Here is a 23,848-nt window from a genome sequence, read left to right on the forward strand (position 1 = left end):
TTTTGTACACAAGGTATGCTTTCTGGTGGTTTTAGATATTGTAATGGACAAGAGGCAGCGGCTGTAGCTCAGTGGTAGAGTCGTCGTCTCTAAACCAGAAGGTTCAGGGATTGATCCCCAACTCCTGCAGTTACATGTCCCATGTATTCCTGGGCAGGACACTTAACCCTGGTGGCGTATGAATGGTATGTGTTACTTCTGCTGGTCACTGTACATAGCAACCTCATCAGTGTGTGAATGTGTGACCTGCTGTGTGAGAAGTCTGAAGTCTAGAAAGGGCTATACGAGCTCAAGTCCATAAAAGCTCCCGTGAGGGGGCTAAACTTCATACTTCTTTTTGTTTCATGGTATCAAATGAATATTCTGCCTCCTTACAACGGGGTCACATGTTTAATTGCCTTCATGTATCACTAGCTGATTCTTGTGTTGCTTTATGTAGGCGTCAAACTTTAAACATCTCCTTGTTGAGTCTATGAAGAAATGCTTCTTTTTTACTCCGTGGCATACATTATGTGACCGGCTTTGCATTTGGGCGACCTGTCACATAATCTAAAAAACTCATTAGCCTATATAAATATACAGAAAAGAGAGAGAGTATGGCAGTAATGGAAGTTTTTACTCTAACCATTATTTCTTGCCTGGGGCCCCAACACTGTCTATTGTTCTGAAACATTAGCTTCAGATTACTGGGATCTCAAAATACAACATCCTGATCTTGTAATAGTGAGATCAGGATCTTGTTGTAATCTTGTTCTCATAATTACGATGTCTTGTTATTATGAGGAAGATTTTGTAATTCTGAAAAAATATATTATCTTTTCCACGCAACTATATTAAAAAATACAAATTAACACAGGGGAACTTGTACAAATGTATAATTTCAAAGTGAGCTTCATGAAATAAAATTCATTCATGATGGCAGTATGAGTTGTGTCTACATTATTTTTAGGTAAACGATTTTTTGTCACTTGTTTTAAAATATCAAATATCATTACTTTAAAGTATAAATAAGGAAATGTTTTTTTCTCTCTGTCATTTGTTCAAATGGGTTTGACTTATGGGCCTGGGCTCACGGACAACACCATTATACAAACTGTTATATCATGTGTGAAATCTCGATTTATCAGAACAGGCCTTTTACATATAAGCATATATATGAGCGTGTTACACGTTACTATAACACCAAAAGTTTGGAAGTGTTATTTCGGTCAATTATTTTGCCTCTTTAATAATATTTATCTGTGTTTTATTATATATCGTTGGAAAGCCTGGTTAGTCACCTTTATAACGAGGTATAACTTGTAAGGATTGTGCATTAGTGGAATGAGAAACACAGCTAAACGTGTGGGTCGTGCCAAAAAAAACATGCCAAAATCCCCTGCAATAAATCTTGGCCAAAAAGTTGCACTAGAACACACTGCAAAGACTACAGCCGACGGCCAACCACCACGTACGTATGCCAGCAGGCGGCAGTAGTCTGTAATCGTCATTCCAAAAAGGGGAAACCGGGAGAGAACGAAGAAGAACGCGGATAAATAAACCATTGTTGTGATACGAGAAGACAATTTTCTCACCGCTGTCGCTCAACACTCGTGATATAGGCGTAGGTACTTCTAATGGAGAATAATGTCTGATAAACAGTTAAAGATGGAACTGGCGTTGGTCTTTTATTCGTGGAACAAGAATAGAAGAGGCGCTTCTGTATTTCTTCTTGTGCACTGGCTCTCTGTTTCACTTAGCAGAACAGCCAATCAGAGAGTTTCCTACCCCCAACCGGGCCGGCGACGGCTCACGGCGGTTCAACAAGTGGAATCGGCCCCAAAAAAGGCCAACTGCGGCTGACGGGAAGCAACGAAGCTGGACACATCGCAAAAACTAGGGCGCTGACCGCTCAACGATGGACCGACGGTCTCCTTGGTGTGTCAGGGCCTTTAGACTGGTAGACAGGTATGTTGACGGCGACGTGCTCTTGAGTCTGTTGCCTTCAGGGATCTAATCGGTAAATTTCCAACAAATTGAAAATGACTACAGTGTTATTTGAAATGCGCGAGTTGTCAAAGTACAGTTCTACTACCTGAACACTAAATCATGAGAACATTAATATGAGTGTTGAAGCAAAAAAAGTAACTACTTTCTCAAGTAATTAGTTACTTTTTAATAAAGTAACTCAGTCAGTTACTTTTTGATAGTAACTGTAAATAGTTACTAATTTTCAGTAACGTGCCCAATGTTATGTTAGGGAGGTTTGACTACCGAACAGTGGTGATTATAGAGTCTGGTGGGGCCCTAGGCAAAAATCAATTTGGGGGCCATCCAACAAGCAATCATCACCATTATGTCTGCCAGTGTCTCGATGCATACTCCTCTTCCTCCTTTTTCTGTTTCTTTGTATTCCTCTTCATTTTTCTTTGTTGACTTTCATTGACAAACTTTGGTTTTCAGAGTAATAATACATGCAAGGCACTTTGATCTAACTAAAAAATAAATGAGGCAACATTTTCCAAGCATTTTATGATAGTTTAGTGAACTTCTTGTTTTTTGAGTTGGGAAAACCTAAAAATGTGGCTTTTACTGTAGAGAGAAGTAGAGTCTACAAAAAACAGCAAATAAATTGAGTTTAAGCAAAAAGGATGGCACATTAACAACCTCAAACTCAATTAAAATAAGTAACATTAAATAACAGATTTAAAAAATATTGACATGGTAATCAATTTCAGTATTTTTAAACTAATTGTTTCTCTCTGTTTTAAAAGTGTACCAAATTTCAAATAATTAGTTAGCATCAACATACATTAAGAAATATGGAAAAGAGTAGTTATCTGTTCCCAACATTTATTTAACAGTAATGCTGCCATGTAAATTTGCATTAACTGTCCCGTTGAATACATTTTGAGTTCAGGTTGTTAAATGCAGCTTGGCAAAAACCTTTACATTACATTATTTTACTGTTTTTTTCTTTAAACAATTGAACATATAAGAACTTATGACATCAGCTATTATAATGCAGCTTTTAAAAACAAGTCTTTGACTGACTGACTGGATACATTCTTCAAGTATTTTTGTGACCCGATATCTTGGTAGAACACATTCATACTGTGTGCCAATATCTTGGTAGAACACATTCATACTATTTTTGTGACCTGATATCTTGGTAGAACACATTCACATTGTGACCCGATATCTTGGTAGAACACATTCACACTATTTTTGTGACCCGATATCTTGGTAGAACACATTCACACATTTTTTTTGTACATGATATCTTGGTAGAACATATAGAGCAGGGTTGACCAAAGTGTGGCCAGCGGGCCAGACGTTGCCCGCCATAAAGTCTGATTGGGCCCGTCTGATGTTTCTTGCAAAAACAATGTAATCAAACGAATCCAAAAAAAATAAATCTAATATAAATCCAGGTAGAAAGGTAGAGCTGGGTGTCATCAGCATAGCAATGGAACTGAATGTTAAGTTACAGAATATATGGAAATGAGGATGGAGATAGATGATGAACAGGAGGGGGCCCAAGACAGAACCATGAGGAACACCGGTAGTGACTGGAAATGGCTGGGATTTGAAGGTTTATAGTTGAATGAACTGTGCGACCAGAGAGATAGGATGTTTACCAGTGCAAGGGTGTCAGGTTATTTTCGGACAAATGAGTATGAACTTTAGATTCAACTGTTTTATTGAGAATTTTAGATAGGAAATGTAGATTAGAGATAGGACGAAAGTTATTGAAAGAGTCAAAGGAAAGTACTGAAGAGATTTTTTTTACATCAGAGATTTTCTTGCCATTCAGGACAGTTAAACTCAAGTACCCTTGGATAAAAAAATGTATCTCTGACCTGGTGTTTCTGGTTGACATCACAGACCTGCTCAATGTGTTCAGCTTCAGGGAAAGGACCAAATCTTCACACAGCCGTTTGACCACGTTTAAGTCTTCAGGCTGAAACTTCTGCTACTCTGTCGATATCTGTAAATGGTAAATGGACTTGAGCTAGTAAAGGGCTTTTCTAGACTTCTGACTACTCAAAGCGAATTTAGACCGCATGTAACACCTACACATTCACACACTGATGGTCGTGGCTGCTATGTAAAGTGTCCATCAGAAGTTGCTTATCCCATTCATACACATGCATACACTGCCGTCGAAGCAACGGGAGCAATTCAGGGTTAAATGTCTTGACATGCTGTATCTTTGACAGTCTTTCCAGTAATACTAACTTTAAGAACTGTATGAATTAAACACACAAAGAACTTACTCGTATTATTGACGCACAAATCAAACTCTTACCAAACCGATAAATATTATTAATTGACTGCAAAACTTGTACTCCTGATGCTGACTTTCTCTCTCCCTGCAGCTTCACCACATGTGCTCCTCTGTCTCTAATTATCCTCAGACTGGAGATGTTATTCTTAACGGGACAGGGGCCTTTTTGCCAGTGAACATTCCTTACACAGATTGGTTTAACTGTTATTTAAACCCAACAATAACAATATATGAAGCATACAAGTAAATATATTTAAACTAAACATGCATTTAACGGCTACATCTAACCTAAAAGTATATTGGATACATTTAGCAAACTGACATTCAAAGTTAAACATACCAACTTTTATTGAAATGTTACAAACCAATGATTTCAACTTCTAAAACTACTACAGTTACTGGGATGGTCTGATTTTGTATCCAAAGACTGTTCGAAGCTCTTTACTCTTGAACAATTACATATGGAAACTATTTCGTTTTGTGGCCACAATATGGCTTTCAAACTAAAAGAGACTCCTTTTGACAAGATATAAACTTTCTCATGTTCTATGTCTACAATAAGAAGAACATTGAAAACGTTGAAATTGTCTAGTTGTAAGGAATTCCTTTTCATAGTCCATTTGTGAATCTGATCGTCGTTTGATAAAGATATATAGACTTCCATGAGAAAGTTTATTTGAGAAATCAGAGCACTGATGGCGTTTGAGTTCCTTTTGAAAATAAGGAGCGGAGTCTTGGGGGACAGTGTCATGGTTCGCAGCATGACCTCAAAGAGAATCTGAAGACACAATGATTAAAAACATTCGACCTTTAGAGGATGTCTTTCTTAATCCTCTTTGGGAGTTCACACTATAATAATGCTTTCACACTTGCAGAAATCTCCTGAATAATTTCTGATATTTCCAGGAGGAGCTGTATATGTGAACACAAAATGTTTCACTCAGACTTAACTTCAGAGTTTCTTCTGCCAGACCCCTAGTATTTTTTCTGCAGCAAGTCCGAGTGAGCTGATGTGAGAACGCCACAGGATATTCTCTGGAGAATTCACCTCAAGCCAATAGGAGGGGGAGTGGCGTTTATATACTGTGACTGCTGCACGGTGCGTAGACTGTATACACGATCTGCGCGCATGTAATTAAACCACTCTTTTGTTGATATTGTGATTCCGTTGAACTACTCATAGCTTTGATATAAAGGGAAATATTCTCATTATAGCGTCGTGTAGCTTCGGCCGCTACTTTTTTGTGTCACGTCTTACTTCCCCATCTGACAGAGATAGTCTCCCGCTGTGAGAAGTATATGTGGACAGAAAGGTCAGGAGAATCTCCGGAGCAGTCCTCCTGTAATTATCTAGATATTTTCAGGAGGTCATATTTGTAAACAGCTATGAGTTCCACCAGAGTTGATGTTTAATTTCTGTGAGAAAGCTCTTAAAGGAAGGGGGGGGGCTACATTACGTGTCCGACGAGTTCGATGGTCTGTGAGATATGACTAAAGGGGTTTCTCTTTGGTGAGTCGCAGGGAGGAGGTGGTCAGAAGAGGAGATAAGGTTTATGTCTCCTTTAAGTTCTAATATTACATCTGCAGTGAAGCCATCTCGGTTTATTACAGAGTGCAGTTTGAACTTTGAAAAAAAAAACTCAGATTAATAATTAAACTCTGTTAGCCTGCATTGACTAACTAACCTCCGCCTGGTTAACAAGCAGAGGATCATAGTCACTGGTGCTCATGCAGGTGAAAGTCAGAAGACTTAGTGTCTTTGAGAATTCAACAAGATCTAGAAGATTGGAATCAACATGTCTACGAGTTTCCCCACAGGTCTGGACTGTCTTTCACTCTGTTTTATAATTCATTTTTACACTTCAACAAACATATTGTTTATTGACATGTCAGAAGCAGATTTTAGAAAGTGTTAGAGGAAATAGTGGGAAGGTGAGGTGAGGGTTATAAATGAAAATGTAAACTTTTACAACAGCTTTTAAGTAAGTGATTACACAGCTCTTATCAGAACTAGTCATTTCAAAGTGTCTGTTATTTTTCACAACAGCAGAGGTTTGTATCATTTTATGATTCAGTTTTACTTTGAAGACCTTTAGCTCAAATCTAATGGAATCGAATGTTAGCCCTGTCCACACATTTCCACACATTCCTAACAAACATTGAAAATTGAGGCTTGACCCAAAGGCAACTGGACTTTGTTGAAGAATTGTAAATTTGAACCATATTGTGTCCATGAACATGCAGCTCCTGCTTTTCCCCAAAGCATAGTTAACTGTAATGCTATCATTGGTTTGGAAAAGAATCAATTTGCTAAAAGCTGTTATTCTGACAGGGTATTCGCCATTAGAGGTGAATAGCAGCTTGCCAAGTCAGAAGCAAAGTTGGCATAATAAAAGAGGCATTTAATAAATGAAATGCTTCATGTAATTTTTTCAATTTATAGTTTACATAAAATGAATGTATTTGTTGAGTTGCAACATGTCTTAACAGCACGCAACGCTAGCGTGAACGACAAAATCACTCGCTCTTTCTCACTCAACAGAGCTTGTTAGCTTGTTGTACAAAGGGGAGAAAACAATGCTTTAATAGTATCCAGGTGTGTGATTGAAATGTTGAGCCTTGACTTGTGTCAACAACACGATTTATTGATGAGCCACACTTCAGTTTGTCCACCTTCAATACAAAAGCACTAGATGTCATATTGTTAGCGAGGGGAAACTTAAATTCACAGAGCAGAGAATTATATATTTAACGGAGCTGTGTGGACAGCCAGCGTTGAATCATGCGCATTGCAACATATAGTGCTCAAGTGCTGTTTGGAAACGTTGTTATGCTTTCCTAATAAAACAAACAAACAATTTTTGTATTTTTTTAAAAGTCACATACTTCTCTCCTTTTCAGCAAGTCTCAAAAAAGGTCCCCAAAATATGTCTGTGAAGTTTCTTGTTCTGATTCCCCTCTGATAAACCCCTCTATTTCAGCCCTGCTCAGAACAGGCTGTTTCTGTGTCTGTAGCTTTAAATGCAAATGAGCTGTGTCTGACCACGCCCCTCTCTGAAGGAGATGTGGCTTCTTTCTTGCACCACTGAGGGTGTGAAATCGTGGATTATGTTCCACGTTTAAGACATGTTAATGTTGCAAGTACACTGACAATGAACACTGAAAATTTGGAAACACAACGGGCCATATTATAAGTTAAAATACATATTTGATAACCTGTTAGCTAGTGCTTTTGTTGGAATTTAGCCAAACAAACCCTCATCAACCTGCATCCTTCAAGCGAAAAGGAAATGTCAGATCAGGACCCATTCAGATCCGTAAATAGCCTTCTAGACCCAACCCATGATTAAACATAAAGGAAATGCAGTCCCTAACTTTATGGCATGTGTCCACCGTGTGTTTTTTACTGAGGAGAAAAGTACTGGATGAAGCACATGTGGGCTGAGAACATGCGAGATATGGAGCCAGTTGCTGAGAGAAATTAGTAATTCTTATTTTATGGAGAAAATAACCTTCATGCTGAAAAAAACAGGTGAAACTTTTGAAAAGATTTGGGCTCTTTTCAACCGACTGTTGGATAACGTTGATGTGTCAGATATGTTGCAAATTGACGACAATGAGAATCCATGAGAGATTTGGTTAACAAAAACACTTATTAGGCTTATGTAACTATGTCTAAACTTAAGTCTAACCTTTATATGATGCCCTGACAAAGGCAGAACCATGTTTTCTAGAAATCCTCCCCTTCTTTGGCATTATCTTTAATCTTGATGAGAAACAGTTTGGACAGGTATTTTAATGATAACCTTTTTGTGTTGGTGAAAAAGAAAAAAAATGTAAAAGAGTAATGTTTCATTTTATAATCTGCATGCAGGCTACAGCTCCCTGGGGTCCACCACAGCGACACCCTCCAACACTAATCTCAGACTGGATGCTGCTGATATTGCTGTGATTGTGGTCTACTTCATCCTTGTCATGGTGGTCGGAATCTGGGTAAGTACACTCACACCTTATTATCTTAAAAAAAACTATCTCTGATGACTGAATCAGATTGATCAGATAATGTCAATTGACTGACATTATCAATTAAATTAAGATAAGATAAGATAATCCTTTATTTATCCCACAATGGGGAAATTTACATTATACAATTATGAGTACATAAATGGTAAGCAGAGTGTAATTACAGTATAGTGCTTTACTAGTCTTCTTACCACTCATAGAGCTTTCATACTACATGTCATATTCATACATACCTTTCAACACTAAAATAAACAAATAAACAAAACAAACTTAACTGTCTACCGAGAGGTTAAATCAACCTTGTAGACCGTTGATAAAACATCATTTATTTCCTTTCTCGTTTCACCACTTATGTTTTATATAAATATTCTGATCTATCTCTGGGTCATAGCTTGTTAGATCCATAGACTGTAAATATTAATGGAAGAAGCCTGAGTGATGTCAGCCATCTGTTCCTGAAGGGGGCTCTGGAGGCTCATCAGCAGCAGTCGCCATGTTGAATCCTGACTCAGTCTAACTTTCAGTCAACCTAACAACAGGCTGAGAGCTGGAGCGGGTTTTAAGCCTCTGGTGTGCCAGTGATGACAATAACTAATCAGACCTATTTTGTTTTTTGTACCAGGCTGTAAACATGTTTATTTATGCTGTAAAAACAGCTTTTTTTGCCTGTTGCGTGTATGTGACTTCCAGTGTTCCTGCAGTCAGCCTCGACGAACTGCAGGATTTTGCACTTCCGTATTGGCTTCATTTTTCAAGACCAGAGGTTGCCCCTTGGTTAGATTTATCAAATGTGGCAATATAGACTTTGTTTTGAATGTTCTGCTCAAATGAAGGGTTGTAAGTTTACTGCTGTCTGAATCTTCCTTTCAATCTCATTTTCTGTCCTGTAGTCATCAGTACGAGCCAATCGCAGTACAGTGGGTGGTTACTTCTTAGCTGGCCGTTCAATGACCTGGTGGCCTGTAAGTATCAATCTGTTCAAGGTCATGTTTTTTTTATTCAGTATTAAAGGCCTATGTGATATGCTGTATGGCTTTAAATCAAACTGTATTATTTCTTCTTTCTATTACCATAGTCTTGTAACATTAGCTGCTGTGGCTCAGTAGGTAGAGTCGGTCGTCTCTCAACCGGAAGGTCAGGGGGTCGATCCCCAGCTCCTGCAGCAACATGTCTGATGTGTCCTTGGTCAAGACACTTAACCCTGAATTTCTCCCGCTTCTTCCATGTGTATGAATAGGATTAGTGACTTCTTTAGTTAGTCACTTTACACAGCAGCCTCTACCATCAGTGTGTGAAAGTGTAGGTGTGACATGCGGTGTAAAAGCACACACTGATTTAATCATGGGAAGCAATTTGGGTTACAATATTTTGCCCCAAAAAAAGAAAAATTGCAATTTATGGCTAAAATATTTGTCCACTGTTTAGGATTTTTGTCAATTGACACTTTTTTTTGTAATTTAATCAATAAAACGTAAAGAAAGCTTTTTTGTAATTGTGTATTATCTTTATATGTTTATAGATTGGAGCCTCGTTGATGTCTAGTAATGTTGGCAGTGGATTATTTATTGGTCTAGCAGGAACAGGAGCAGCTGGAGGCATCGCTGTGGGGGGATTTGAATGGAATGTAAGAAACACAGTTTTTGGAATGATAGATTATAAACATTAATCAAGTATTTAGTGGTATGTTTACTTAATTGACTAATACATCAGAGTTCAAATCTAAAATACATTTTTGTGATTGTAATTGAAACAATCACAACCATATTTATGTGTGTGGGGGGCAGCCCCGAGCATTGACCTAATTTAGAACTCTTTCTGAGAGCCTCTTATTGCTGACCTGGTGTAAATGCACTAGTATATGTGAGGTCCTGTTTTTGCACACAACACTGATGTTGCTACTAAGATAATGTCCAAATAGTGCATGGTTACTTTTACTTAGTAAATAGGGAAAATCCATTTAATTTAAAAGTCTGATGGGAAACACTCACATCGATATTAAGATGGATACAGTTCATTCCCTGCTTTTCAGGCCACTCATAGCTCTATAGGCTTGCTCATGTTGTAATTCTAGCACCAGCAGGTAAGGTCCTTCAATTGACTTGCCTTTAAATGTTACTTGTAATAAAGCCCACCAAAGTCACACTGTCACCAAACCCCTATTAATACAATTCTACAATTCACTTAGCAGACGCTAATATTAGAGAGAGACAGACTGGGGAAAGGGGACTGAGGAATTTCTGACGATCCTTTGTTCACTACATCTGTCCATAATGAATAGAAATGAACTTTTACAGGCATGTTAACTAACTGTTGCTATGACTTGACTGTGTGTGTCTGTGAAGGCAGCTTGGGTTCTTGTGGCTCTTGGCTGGATCTTTATCCCTGTCTACATCTCTGCTGGCGTGGTTACCATGCCTGAATACCTTGCCAAACGCTTTGGAGGCACGAGGATACGTATCTACATGTCGGTTTTGTCACTCATCCTCTACATCTTCACAAAAATATCTGTAAGACACATGTAACTAGAGCAACTAACACTCTTTCGTTTAAGGTTACTGTACGATTAAGACATAATTCAGGAAACAGTAGAAACATTTGTGTGTGTGTGTGTGTGTGTGTGTGTGTGTGTGTGTGTGTGTGTGTGTGTGTGTGTGTGTGTGTGTGTGTGTGTGTGTGTGTGTGTGTGTGTCCCAGACAGATATCTTTTCAGGGGCGTTGTTCATCCAGGTCTCTTTGGGCTGGGATCTCTATCTATCAACTGCCATACTGCTGCTCGTCACTGCTGCCTACACTGTGGCAGGTATGCACGTATACAGCCAGACGAAAAACACACACATCTAATTCCATTGGAAGATTTTTAAGGCAGGGGTTGTCATTTTTAATCCTTGTTACACGGCTGTGTTAAATACTTGATTTTGATTGACCAATTACTCATAGCAACAGTCTGCCAGATCATTGCTATAAATAACAGTTACTATGAAAAAAAAAAAAGAGTTGCTTGGGACACAGCTGTCTGGCTGATGAATTGTTATTCACAGAAAGAAGATTTTACATGATCTGTTTAATTTGTTTTTAATTGTAATTGATATATTTTCCACTCAAGGTATTTGGTAGATTCATGAAGTTACTTCAGGCTTGCCTATTGCTTTGATTATATCATGAATGTGTTCTATCAACCGGGAATCACCAAAGAAATCAAAAACTCACCGGGTGATTCTGAGGTCTGGAGGCAGGATGCCATTAAAAAACAGTATTATACACAACTATCAAGTTTTCAAATGACCAGAGCATGATTCAGTGTTTTGGAGTGATGAATTGAATTATTGACATTTAGGCAGATAAAATAAAATGAATTTAGACATGTTCATGATAGTGACAAGATTAATAATCAGTTCACTTTAGGAGGAACAACATCTCTTACAAACATACACAAAAATGTGAACTATATTGAATTTAAAACTACACTAATGTCATTTTGGTCCTTTTTCCTGCAACTTACTGAAGGCCTGATGAACTAAGACTCTTAAAAGCTCCATGAATGTGTTCCGTGGCTCCTGCTGTCCATTGCCTTTTAATGGTAAAACAAACCTACACATCAGTGAGATTGAAAGTTGCCTTGGTCCACTATCTGCTAACATCACACCCACTGCAAGAAATGTAAGAGTCATTTTTGATTCAGACCTCACCTCACACACATTAGATCTGTTGCCAAAGTCATATCAATTCTGCCACCTTCAGACCTGGAAAAGAAGTTATTAATTCACTGAACTTTTCTAGTCTGGACTACTACAACTCCCTCCTTCCCGGTGTCAATCATAAATTACACTCCAACTTGTCCAGAACGTAGCAGCTAGGCTTCTCACTGGTTTTAACAGAAAACACCACATCACTTCTATCCTGTCACTTGTAGAATGGATTTTAAGATTTTGAGCTGATCACTTTTAAAGCTTGTCTTGGTCTTGCCCCAAATTGCATTTCTGAAATGCTGACCCCTTATGAGAACATCTCATGACATTAGACCCTCAGGTAGGGCCCTTCTTGTCATTCCAAATTTGAGGCTTAAATCTAAAGGTGATCATGCTTTTGCTCAGGGCTTTGATTTAAGAACGACCTCCCTGAGGAGATAAGGTAGAATCAGTAACTCCTTTTAAATCACTTCTTAAAACTCACTTTTACGGACTCTCCTTTTAAAAAATATTTTTATTTAGATTTTTCCTTTATTCATATTCTCGCTCTTAATTCTTTTGATCTATTCCGAGTCCTTTATCATTTACTCGTCTGTTTTTACCTTTGTTTTCTTTTAATGTTCTGTGATGTGATGTCGTCTTCTCATAATCCTCTTTTAATCGTCTCGTGATCATTAATGCTAGTGTCATATTTTACTGCTTTTATTAAGTACTCAATTGTATTCATTAGATTTTTACCTTTGTTGTTTGTTCATATGCATTTATTCTTGCTGACCTTTTGCTTTCATTTTGTGATTGCCTTTACTTTGCATGCTGTAGACACTGGTTGGTCTGAGTATTGATACTTATTCTGTTATTATTAAGGCTTATTCTGCCTTTGCTTTGCCTGTCAAAGCACTTTGTAATCCTCTGTTTTTTAAAGGTTTTATCACTGCTCTTATTAAGTTGTTCTTATTATTAAGTTATTATTCTAATTCTACAAGAAGTTTACAGATACATTGTGCACACTAACCTTTGTTTTCGGCAGGTGGTTTGGCAGCCGTGATCTACACTGATGCACTTCAGACTGTGGTCATGGTGGGAGGGGCCTTTGCATTAATGTTCATAGGTAGGGATTGAAACCACACACACACACACACACACACACACACAGCCAACAATTACTTGATAACAATGCTTATTATAACATTCATCCAAGGAAGCCCAAACATGAATTGATCCCTGATCTGTTTTTTCAGCATTCTCCAGGGTTGACTGGTATGAAGGCCTTGTTGACCGTTATATGTCAGCTGTTCCCTCAGTGATAGTTGCTAACACCACCTGCCACCAACCTCGTAGTGATGCGTTCCAGTTGTTCAGAGACCCCATTTCAGGTGATTTACCATGGCCAGGTCTGGTTTTTGGGCTAACTGTACTGGCTACCTGGGTCTGGTGCACAGATCAGGTAACATTACCTTTTGTTTACATTTTGAGTGTTTGTTTGTTTGTGTGAGTGAGTCTTGTGTGGGAGGGGGGATTAAAGACACAAACAAGGCAAATATTAGCATTTATTTTTCCAGCTGTTGCATGTCCAAAGTAACAGGCGTTTATTCTGATTTATGGTTGATTGAGAGCCAGGACGACATAGGCAATTTTTGCAGTGACTCCCAATTTTATAGCTATTAGTTCATCTGCATAAACAACCGCAAATCCCCCCAAAACGTGTGCTCACTCTCTCCTTGGCTCGTGGCTTCAAACCAACTTTCTCGAACTTAACTTTGACAAAGTCGTCATCATTGACCCAAATCCCTCATGAAATCCACCCATAACTTCTCCTTCTCCATCAATGGTTTCACCGTGCAGCTGTGTGGCTCAGTTGGTAGAGTCGTCGTCTCTTTCTTTCTTTCTCTCTCTCGATCCCCAGCTCCTGCAGCAACGTGTCCTTGGGCAGGACACCTAACCCAGAATCGCTCCCGCTGCTTCGTCAAATGCGTATGAATGGGTTTCACTACATAGCAACCACTGTCATCAGTGTGTGAATGGGTAGGTGTGACATGCGGTGTAAAGGTCCTGACACACCAAGGATATAATTAGCCATTTGTCCTAGTTGGACTTTGTCCAGTGGGACTTGAACCAACGACCCTTAATTTTACAACCAGTCCCGTCAGAGTGAGCCAGGGTAATCTCATTAAAATAAACACCCTTTCCTGACTACCAGCACATTCAAATCATACAAATTGCGTAAATTTGTATTTATACAATTGAAATATAATGTTTTCAGATGTTTTTATGTGTATGTTTGTGTGTTTGCAGGTTATAGTCCAGAGGTCTCTGTCAGCCAGGTCTTTGTCTCATGCAAAAGCAGGCAGTGTATTGGGTGGCTACCTGAAACTGCTGCCCATGTTCTTTGTCGTCATGCCGGGAATGATCAGCAGAGCACTGTTTCCAGGTCAGTCTGTCTGCCTCTGTTAGTTGGACTGTGATGTAATTTTCTGAAATATGTTTTCTGTGTTTCTTAAGCGTGCCTTTTCTTCTTCTTTCTTTTCTTGTGTGTGAGATAAAGATAACCCTGTCTTGTGTATTCACTTACCATTTCATTTTAAACTGGTTATCTTTGGTAAATGGTAAATGGACTTGAGCTTGCAAAGCGCTTTTCTAGTCTTCTGCACTCTGCAGGTCAAACCTTCCCATTCACACACTGATGGCAGAGACTGCTGTGTAAAGTGTTTATATGTATAAATGATCAATTAATAACCACTCACACACCATCAGCAAGTAGCTGGAGCAACTTGGGGTTAGGTGTCTTGCCCAAGGACTGCATCACATGTGCAGGAGCTGGTGATCGAACCCTCGACCTTCCGGTTGAGAGAGGACCGACTCTACCACTCTAAGACTGCTGTCTTTGCTTTGAAATTAACTTTTTGTAAAATGTATGTAAATATATATTTTGTTGTCATGAATCATTCTAATATGAGCAAATGGTAAACCAGCCAAAATTATTCTATTACCTCGATACATTTCTCTCTCTGAGACTTTTTGTCATAATTATTAATTGATGGAGGCTGTTTTTTTTTTTTAGTCGCTACATCAAATATAAAACACACAAAATGTTTCAAAGGTTGAAGGTTGTCGTCTCATGGTTATTGATTAAAAATGGTTGCCAAATTCTTAAGATATTTTCCAAAATCTGAAAAACTATAGATTGTTTTATGTCACCAACAAGTAATGAAAACATTTAAATATTTTTGAGGGTTGTCATGACATTGCAGTAATCATTCAACAAGGATGGTAGCCAGGTGAAGGCATCCTCATGCAAGAGGTCCTTCTGAGGTTGTTTTCAACTGCTCTGTTCAGGTGGCATAAAAACTCCAACTGTGTCCTTTGTGTGTCTCTATAGATGAGGTAGGTTGTGTGGATCCAGAAGTGTGTCTGAATGTTTGTGGTGCTTCAGTTGGTTGCTCCAACATTGCCTACCCGAAACTCGTGGTGGAGCTAATGCCTGTGGGTGAGTCTCATACACAAACACACACACAAACACGTTTTGTTTTTTTGGCATGGTTTTAACTGGATCAGCTGTCCTGAGGTAGATTGAACTTCTTGCAGGTTGAACTTCTAGCACAGCTTCAGGTTTTTCTGACCACACCTGAGAGCCAGCTGTTCCATCTCCTGTTTGTAGGCACACTGCACATGGTCCAGTAAAGCTAGTACATTGGTAGGGGAAGTGAGCTGTCTGCTTTGTGTTAGCTTAAAATTAAATAAATTGACTCATGACAGACTCAATGAAATAAAGGGTGGTGTTTCACTGAAATATGATCTGCTAAAATCCTTATATTACAGGAGCAGCTGTTTGTCCATCTTGTTAGCCAAAAGTGAACAAACAGTCCCATAGAGAGCTGCTGCCCTGCTGACGCTAACTGTAAAACTTTCAAGAGGACAAGGGTGAAAAAGCTTCATCAGAGTTAACAGTCTGGTGGTTCAAAGTTCCGTCTTGGGAAATGTGAACAGAAAAGAGGAGCAAGGCATGGTATCCAAGGCCGAGGGCCTTCCTTAGCCTTGGATTAGCTAGCATCTCTACTTCTGTCTCCACTCTCTCCTTTGTCTTCAGTTCCTCAGTATGGTAATCCCCTGAGCCTTGTTGTCCTTGTTAGCTCTGCAGGTATGTGATGGGAGTGCTAGGAGGCAAGAGGATGGTGCATTTTTCCACTATGTAGAATACTTTCCAGAAAGGAAAGTTTAATGCACTGACTTTCAGGAAAAAATAAACAAATATACAAATAGAAAGGAGTAGCTAGTTCTCTGGCCAAGACAGACTGATTCAGAGGTTTATGGGGCCCAAATCTTTTGCGCTGGTGTGCCAACATTTGTCCTTGTTACACGGACTAGAAAAGTGCTCGGACGTGAACTTTTGCAACACTCATTTCTTTTTGATACTTCTGTCTGCACAGGTCTTCGTGGTTTGATGCTAGCAGTAATGTTAGCAGCTCTGATGTCTTCACTGACTTCAATCTTTAACAGCAGCTCAACTCTGTTTACACTGGATCTATACCATAAAGCCAGGCCCAAAGCTTCAGAGAGAGAACTCATGATTGTTGGAAGGTAGGGGTGTTGACTGATCTGTGTGTTTCTTTATTGTCTTCTGTTGAGTGGAGCTTTGTATGAATGATCAATGTCATGGCACAGTGTCCCTTGATAAATACAATATATGAAGAAAAACGAGTGTAAAGAATCTGCAGAATACAGCTCCTGCTGTCACAGAGCAATCGCTGTCTCAAAGCTAGGAGGAACACAACACTGGTCCCACATTTTACCACTTTAATCCTCTCCAGTTTAAGCTCTTTACAATCCTTTTTCCTTTGTACATAAAAAAAATTAAATTGTGTTTGTTAAATAGTTTTGAGAACAAAACGCTACACAATAACATTTAATGGCATTGCTACCAGTGTTTTCTAATCTACCTCCAAAACATTTTCAGGGCTTGTTTTCACCGAAATAGGGGCTTGGTCACTTTGATGAGCAGGAAGTTTAACTGATCTCATCGATTAAGCTAAATGGCATTGTGAAAGCACTGGCGTCGACCTGGAACTGAGGGGGAACATTAGAATGCCTGCTACACAATAATAACACTTTTCCTCTCAGAGTGAGGCACCCTTAAAAAAAAACTTCCTAATATTCCAGATTTTTCAAGTTTTCTGTTTTTTAACAAACTCTGATTAAAGCCCGTGTTAACGACTATTGTTCCCTTATTTGCCATTTGTAATGAATCCAGTAGATATTCAACAAAACCATTTTTTTTTTACCTCAACCAAAGCTAACATATTTTTGTGTTCTTATCAGGGTGTTCATCCTGGTTTTGGTGTGTGTTAGTCTGTTGTGGATTCCAGTCATCCAAACAGCAAATAGTGGACAGCTCTTTGATTACATCCAATCAGTGACCAGTTTTCTAGCTCCGCCGATTACAGCAGTATTCCTAATGGCTATCTTCTGGCCACGTGCAAACGAGCAGGTAGGTATCAAACACACACAAACACAAAACCTCTTACATTGCTTTAACCTAAATAATGAAAGATCAAATACATTTTGGACCTATTAAGGTCTTTTACTCCCAAAAGAAATCGAGAATAACATCTGAAGCTGTCACTTATTTTTCATTCGTTGTGTAGTATATTGACAAATTCAAGGAGGTCCAAGGTAAAAAGAGCCTTAGATATCTACTCTCTACTGTAGGTGAATATTATGGCTCAGCGTTGGATTTCATTCCATTTGACAATTCTTTTTTCCTCATAGATTTTTTGGGGGGCTTTTATGCCTTTATTGTAGAGGACAGCGGATAGATTGGGAAATGGAGGTGAGAGAGTGGGGAAAGTTCAAAGGATGAGAGACGAATCCAGGCTGTCAGCCTTAAGGACATGATATAACTTCTCCGCTAGTTAAAGCCCACTGTTTGACAATCTTACAACTCTTCACTTTTTGATGATAAAAACACTTATGATCATACGTCAAGGGGTGCACTAACATTGCAACTGTGAGTGTCTCCTCTTCCATAACGTTGTCGTCACTGTAAATATTTTACATTGTTGAAGAGAACAGAAGCATCAAGAAACAGAAGTTAAGTCTCTACTTGGTAGCTCCATGATTCTGAAGTCTTCTTTGGTGTATTTATATTTGATGGAAGCCAGAAGATTATACTCAAATCAATATTTAAAAAGGTTGATTTTACTGAATGTACTTTATATTGATATTGGGAATCCCTATGGCCACAAGTTAAAAAAACACTATTCAATACAGTGTTGGCTTTTTGCCAGTTGTATCTCTCTGCAGTACTTGGGTTTGATCGTGTGCATGTGTGTGTCTCAGGGTGCATTCTGGGGTCTGATGACCGGACTAGTGGTGGGATTAATTCGTATGGTTCTGGAGTTCTCTTACGAACGTCCCTCCTGTGGACAGAGGGATCATCGTCCTGCCATCCTGGCTGACGTCCACTACCTGTACTTTGCACTCATCTTGTTGGCTGTCACATGCCTTACCATTGTTGCCGTCAGCTTGGCTACTGCCCCAATACCTGAAGAGCATGTAAGTCATACATTTAATAATCTTCTCATCTATAAAATTAGAAACACAAGTGAAATAAAAATAGACAAAAAAACACTGAAATTAGCAAATCATATTTTTGGGAGTTCAAAAACTCTAGCCAGAGGTGGGCACAGTTAATAAAAACGTTTACTCTGTTAAGAAAGACATTTACTTTGATATCAGATTATTCCATTAATATTTAACATTAGTTAAATGTAACGTTAACATTAACCAATTTTATCAATAATCAATAAAAACAGCTTTTTTCAATTTTAATAGATTAGAGTTCTTAAGAGGCCATGATGACTCAGAAAACTCTTAGTCAGAGGCGCTGCTTGTCAACAGGCAAGGCAGGCAACTGCTTGGGGCCCCAGACCAGTAGGGGGCCCTTAAGCAGCTGCCGAAAATGTGAAAATTTTGCAGTGAAGGTAGGAAACTTCTCCAAGGGGGCCCCATCTGACAGCACTCACTCTCTTTTTCCTGTTGGACACTGGTTGGAGAGCGCGAGCTGGAGGGCCCCCAAATTGTTTTTTGCCTAGGGCCCAAACAGACTCTAGAATCTCCACGGCTCTTAGTTACAGGCGTACGAGTTCAGAATTTATAGAAATAGAAACTTTTTTCATGTATCATCAACAGCGGACTATAGGTGTGTAAAACTATTATGACCGTCACTCAAACAACTGCCGTGTTGAACTCATGCTGTACATCGCTAGAAAGCTCTGATTCTGACCATGCAAACCATTTCAAGAACACGGACATGTTGCTGCAGGAGCTGGGGATCGAACCCCCAATTGAGAGATGACTGACTACCAACTGAACAACAGCCTCAAAAGTGAATTAAAATAACAAAAATGACGTCAACAGAAATACATTTAACGGAAGTGAATTGCTCCATTAATAATTTTTTTAAATGAAAGTCCACATTAAAAAATAATTTTAAAAATGAACATTCTGTGCCCAGCTCTGACTCAACCACACACATGCCAACACTAAAGCATCAGATAGCTCCTAATATGCAAAGGACGAGTAGAACCTTGGCTTTATGTATAATTATTTATGTCTTAACTGCAGTGGAATGGAAATGTGATGTTCATGCACTACATAGATCAGTTTGAAGATAAGACCTTAGAAAAAAAACAACAACAACACTACTGACATATTTTCTGGGAATCTCTTGTTTTCTCTAGCTTTACAGGCTGACCTGGTGGTCCAGATACAACCAGGAACCACGTATTGACCTCACAGCTCAGGTCCCAATAACCTCCGACGCTACGAACTCTGACTCTAACCATTTGCCAAATGAGTCATGGTGGAAGAGAGCAGCACTGTGGATCTGTTGTCTGACCAAAAGCAGCTCTGGCTCTGTATCTGTAGAGACTGAAAACAGTGAACTGAACTCCCTACAGGAGGAGCCCCTGTGGCGTAGTGTCTGCAATGTTAACGCTTTATTACTACTGGCAGTTAATGTGTTCCTCTGGGGATACTGGGCTTAATCTTCTAAAACTTTCATTAGTATGAGTAAAGTTAAACTTGTGTTTTTCTGTTCTGTATCATCAATCAATCTTTATTTGTAGAGCACCAATTCAAATCAAACATTATCTCGAGCCTCTTTACAAAGAGCAGGTATAGACCGTACTCAGTGCTATGTTACAAAGACCCAACGGTATTCCATTATGAGCACTTTGAAACCACACCTAGAAGATATTTAAAAGGTAATACAAAACCAACTAGATATCAGACATCACCTAAAAATTATTACATGCAAATAAATAAATAATACAAAATCAGCAAAATAATAATTTCTCATTTCTTTAGTATTTGTACAATTTGAATGTCAAAATTAGTTAAAATCTGCAGTTAGAGAAAAAGTGATCATCTAACATATTGTCTTTGAAGCTTTACATTTTGTAACCTTTGCTCAACTGATAAAGAGTATTATTTATTTTCAGGTTATGTTATGTTTCCAACTTGAACATTTATTGTATTATGTAATTATGCACATTGATTTATTTAATGAAATTATTCACTCAATAGATTTATTTGTTTAGGGTTATTATCTCAAGACCCTTTATAAAAAGCAGGTAAAATACCTTACTCTTTCTTTTCTTAGAAAATAAAAAGGGGATAGGAGTATAAAAGCAGGTAGAAGGATAAGGACTAACAGAGGGAAGGGTATAGCAGCAGGCGGTCCCCGCCAACAATCACAAGGAACCCATAAGACATGAGAGCTCAGGAGCTCCCAGGAAAAAATCAGGTTCACACAAAACTCAACTATGTTTTTATTTTAAATGTGTTTGTTTGTGATCCTAAAAGTATTATTTTTTGCTATTAAAATTGTTTACTTCACTATAATGTAAGAAGAATATATAGTACAGAAACAGTATATCCTCTGGTCACAATCTGCCAAACCAGAGTTCATGATTTGTATATGCAGAATAGTTGTAGAATCTGTTAGTTTAATAACATCGACGTGGCCAAACAGACGGGATCTGTTGTGTAATGAGGCCACAGATGTTATAATCATGTAAAACAGGAGAAATAAACGTATCTTGCAGGACTTTATTGAATAAACATGTTATGACTGTGAGTCATATGTGTAGTGTGTTTGTTATTATTAGATCTGCCTCCTTTCTCGTTTGTGCGTCTGTCTGTCTTTGTGCTGGACGGAAGCTGGTGCTGTGTGCCGTAGGGCGCCAGTTTTAAAGGGCGCTGCAGAAGCTGGAACACGGGCCCGCCCTCTCCCTCACCTCCAAAGAGAGATCTGGATTTCGTTGTGCAGTCCTGGTTAGGTTGTAGGGGAGCGTAGCTGTTTTATCTGGATTCAAATTTTCTCCTTTTAGGGAGTAAGGCAAGATGTCTGTATTTTCTTTTCTTTATTTTAGAGGTATGGTAGTTTCTGTTTTTGACGAAGATGTTGTGTTGTATTATTTTTGCTTGTGCTCTCCCTAAAGTTTGATTACTTTTGTGTTTAGCGTTAATAAATAACATATTGTGGACTGAAAATGTGTTCGATTGTGGCTCAATCATTGGGTGTGAGGAAGGAGAGGGTCACTTTTATCATATCAAAAAGCTTTCATTTTTTCTGCAGGGATTTCTTTTCTTCTTTCATTTCTTTTGGTTTCTTTGTATACTTTCACGATAATGTAACATATTCCATAAAAAAAAAAAATACAAAATACTACAGATCCATGCAGGGTGGAAAAATCCTGGACTAAAAATCTTGAGTCACTCATGCTGACATCCCATCACACCTTTTAACCATGTTTAGTAATGAAATTAAGGTCACAATTTCACAGCAATGCACTGAAAAGACTGCCCAGGTACAAGCGTGTCGAACAGGAAGTATAGACCAGCAGCCGTTGCAATGAGAGGGGGCTCGCTGACTGGTGGGTCAGAGTCGACAAAGGGTCAATTACAATTGAGATTGTGTTAAATACCTAACTAGCTATCCTGCTTATGCAAATATCCGTAACCATATGTTTACCTGCTGTGGGGCAGGAGACATTTCCATTGTAACAGCTAGCTCCACCAATCAGAGAACTGTGACACTATAATCTTGGGCAGTGTTTGTTCTTTGATCTCTAATAATAGATGTTTTTCTTAAATGAGTTCAATATTAAACAAACTTGTGTCTTCTATTGTTTCCCACTATTATTCTTGGTCCTGCCTGTTTTTACATTTGTTTTTGCTGTCCTTGTTCAGGAAGTTAATTTCCCCATTCAAATCCTCAATTGACTATCCCACCTTTGTAACCCCAAGTTACAAACCCCACTTTGTAACTTGTTTTTGCTCTATAAATAAAGGTTATCATCATTATTTAATAAAAAATCTAAAATGTAAATTTGCCTCAAGATCTTGTAAAAGTGTTCAAGTCCAGGTGGAAATTGGTCTGGTTGCTTAAGTGCATGCAGCCCCTCACTCCGACCTCGCTCTTTGATGCATGTCCATAGGTCTTGTTTGTGCCATCCATCCATCCATTTTCCTCCGCTTATCCGAGGTCAGGTCACGGTGGCAGCAGGCGCAGTAAGTCAACCCAGACTTCCCTCTACGCTTTCCAGCTCCTCCTGGGGGATTCTGAGGCGTTCCCAGACTAGACGGGATATATGTATAATACCTCCAGCGTATTCTGGGTCTGCCCCGTGGTCTCCTCCCAGTTGGGTGTGCCCGGAAAACCTGGCATGCCATGAGGCATCCTTAACAGATGCCCAAACCACCTCAACTGGCTCCTTTTGATGCGAAGGAGCAGCAGCTCTACTCCGAGCTCCTCACCCTATCTCTGAGGCTGATTGTATCGAGCTTATTCTTTCGGTCACTAACCATAGCTCATGACCAAAGGTGAGGGTTGGAATGAAGATCGATCAGTAAATTGAGAGCTTTGCCTTCAGGCTCAGCTCCCGATGCCTGCTGGAGGTCCCAGCATGAGGAAGCCAACAAAACCACATCATCTGCAAAATGCAGAGGTGAGAAACCCCCCCGGTTGCTCCTTGAGATCCTGTCAATGAAAATCATAAACAGGACCGATGACAAGGGGCAGCCCTGGAGGAGGCCATCACGCAGCGGGAACGTGTCTGACTTTGTGCCGAGGACGCGGACACAGCTCCCACTTCGGTCATACAGGTACCAGATGGCTTGTAGCAATGGCCCCGGGACTCCATTTAGAAGACACAGCCATTCAAGTGTAGCCGATATTATTATTACAACCTCTCTTCCTGCAGGACTCAGGACTGTGGATTAACATCTGGGTTACTTTTTTTTACCAAGAAACAAAGGAACTGATCAATGATTTAAGTCTCCCTCTCAGTCAGGCTCTGGAGGACAGGATATTATAAACTTTTACAACGCCTGGAGTAAACAACCAAGCAGAAACAGAACACTCTGCTATCTACGAATTGACCCCAAAGACATGAACTGTGACCGAAACCAGTCTCTGCAAAGTCGTAAAATTGACCATCTGTGGAAGTGCTGCTGAAGAGCTGAATTAAACCACAGCGTTCAATTGTGCATCAAATGAACATTTATGTCTTTCTTCATCTAGATATTTGTAATTGTCACATTGAATGTATTATAATCATCTTTTTAAACTCAAAATCTGATCTTCAGAATAGGAATATGGGGTTATATTGGGTTATATTAGTCTTAATAGGAATTTGACATGGAGCGCTATTGCCATCTAGTGTTAGAATATCCATGAATACGTAACCTTCATAATTATACATTTAGACGTGTTATAAAGCATACTCTTTGATATTAGCTATAGAAGGTTTTATTTAAAGACACCAATTTCTTTTCCTACTTTATTAATATGTCTTATTAAGAATGT

At 39.0% G+C, this 23,848-nt stretch overlaps 1 protein-coding gene across 1 annotated transcript; it reads left to right on the forward strand.

Annotated features, from left to right (window-relative positions):
• The first annotated feature begins 5,950 nt into the window (after positions 1 to 5,950).
• slc5a9 (solute carrier family 5 member 9) lies at positions 5,951 to 20,061 on the forward strand. The gene is made up of 14 exons (XM_061031504.1): positions 5,951 to 6,088; positions 8,145 to 8,263; positions 9,184 to 9,255; positions 9,813 to 9,917; positions 10,636 to 10,800; positions 10,988 to 11,093; positions 13,007 to 13,087; positions 13,218 to 13,423; positions 14,272 to 14,407; positions 15,356 to 15,463; positions 16,404 to 16,554; positions 17,293 to 17,461; positions 18,313 to 18,528; positions 19,716 to 20,061. Exons 1-14 carry the CDS (start codon positions 6,067 to 6,069, stop codon positions 20,019 to 20,021), a joined length of 1,962 nt encoding a protein of 653 aa, XP_060887487.1. The 5' UTR covers positions 5,951 to 6,066; the 3' UTR covers positions 20,022 to 20,061.
• The last annotated feature ends 3,787 nt before the right edge of the window (positions 20,062 to 23,848 follow it).

This window comes from Labrus mixtus, chromosome 3, assembly GCF_963584025.1.
Source record: "Labrus mixtus chromosome 3, fLabMix1.1, whole genome shotgun sequence".
NCBI lineage: Eukaryota > Metazoa > Chordata > Actinopteri > Labriformes > Labridae > Labrus > Labrus mixtus.

Coding starts and splice junctions, on each gene's coding strand:
- slc5a9 (XM_061031504.1), top strand. CDS start 6,067: ATGTCTACGAGTTTCCCCACAG. Junction 9,918..10,635: donor TGGGGGGATTTGAATGGAAT/GTAAGAAACACA, acceptor GTGTCTGTGAAG/GCAGCTTGGGTTCTTGTGGC. Junction 13,088..13,217: donor CTTTGCATTAATGTTCATAG/GTAGGGATTGAA, acceptor CTGTTTTTTCAG/CATTCTCCAGGGTTGACTGG.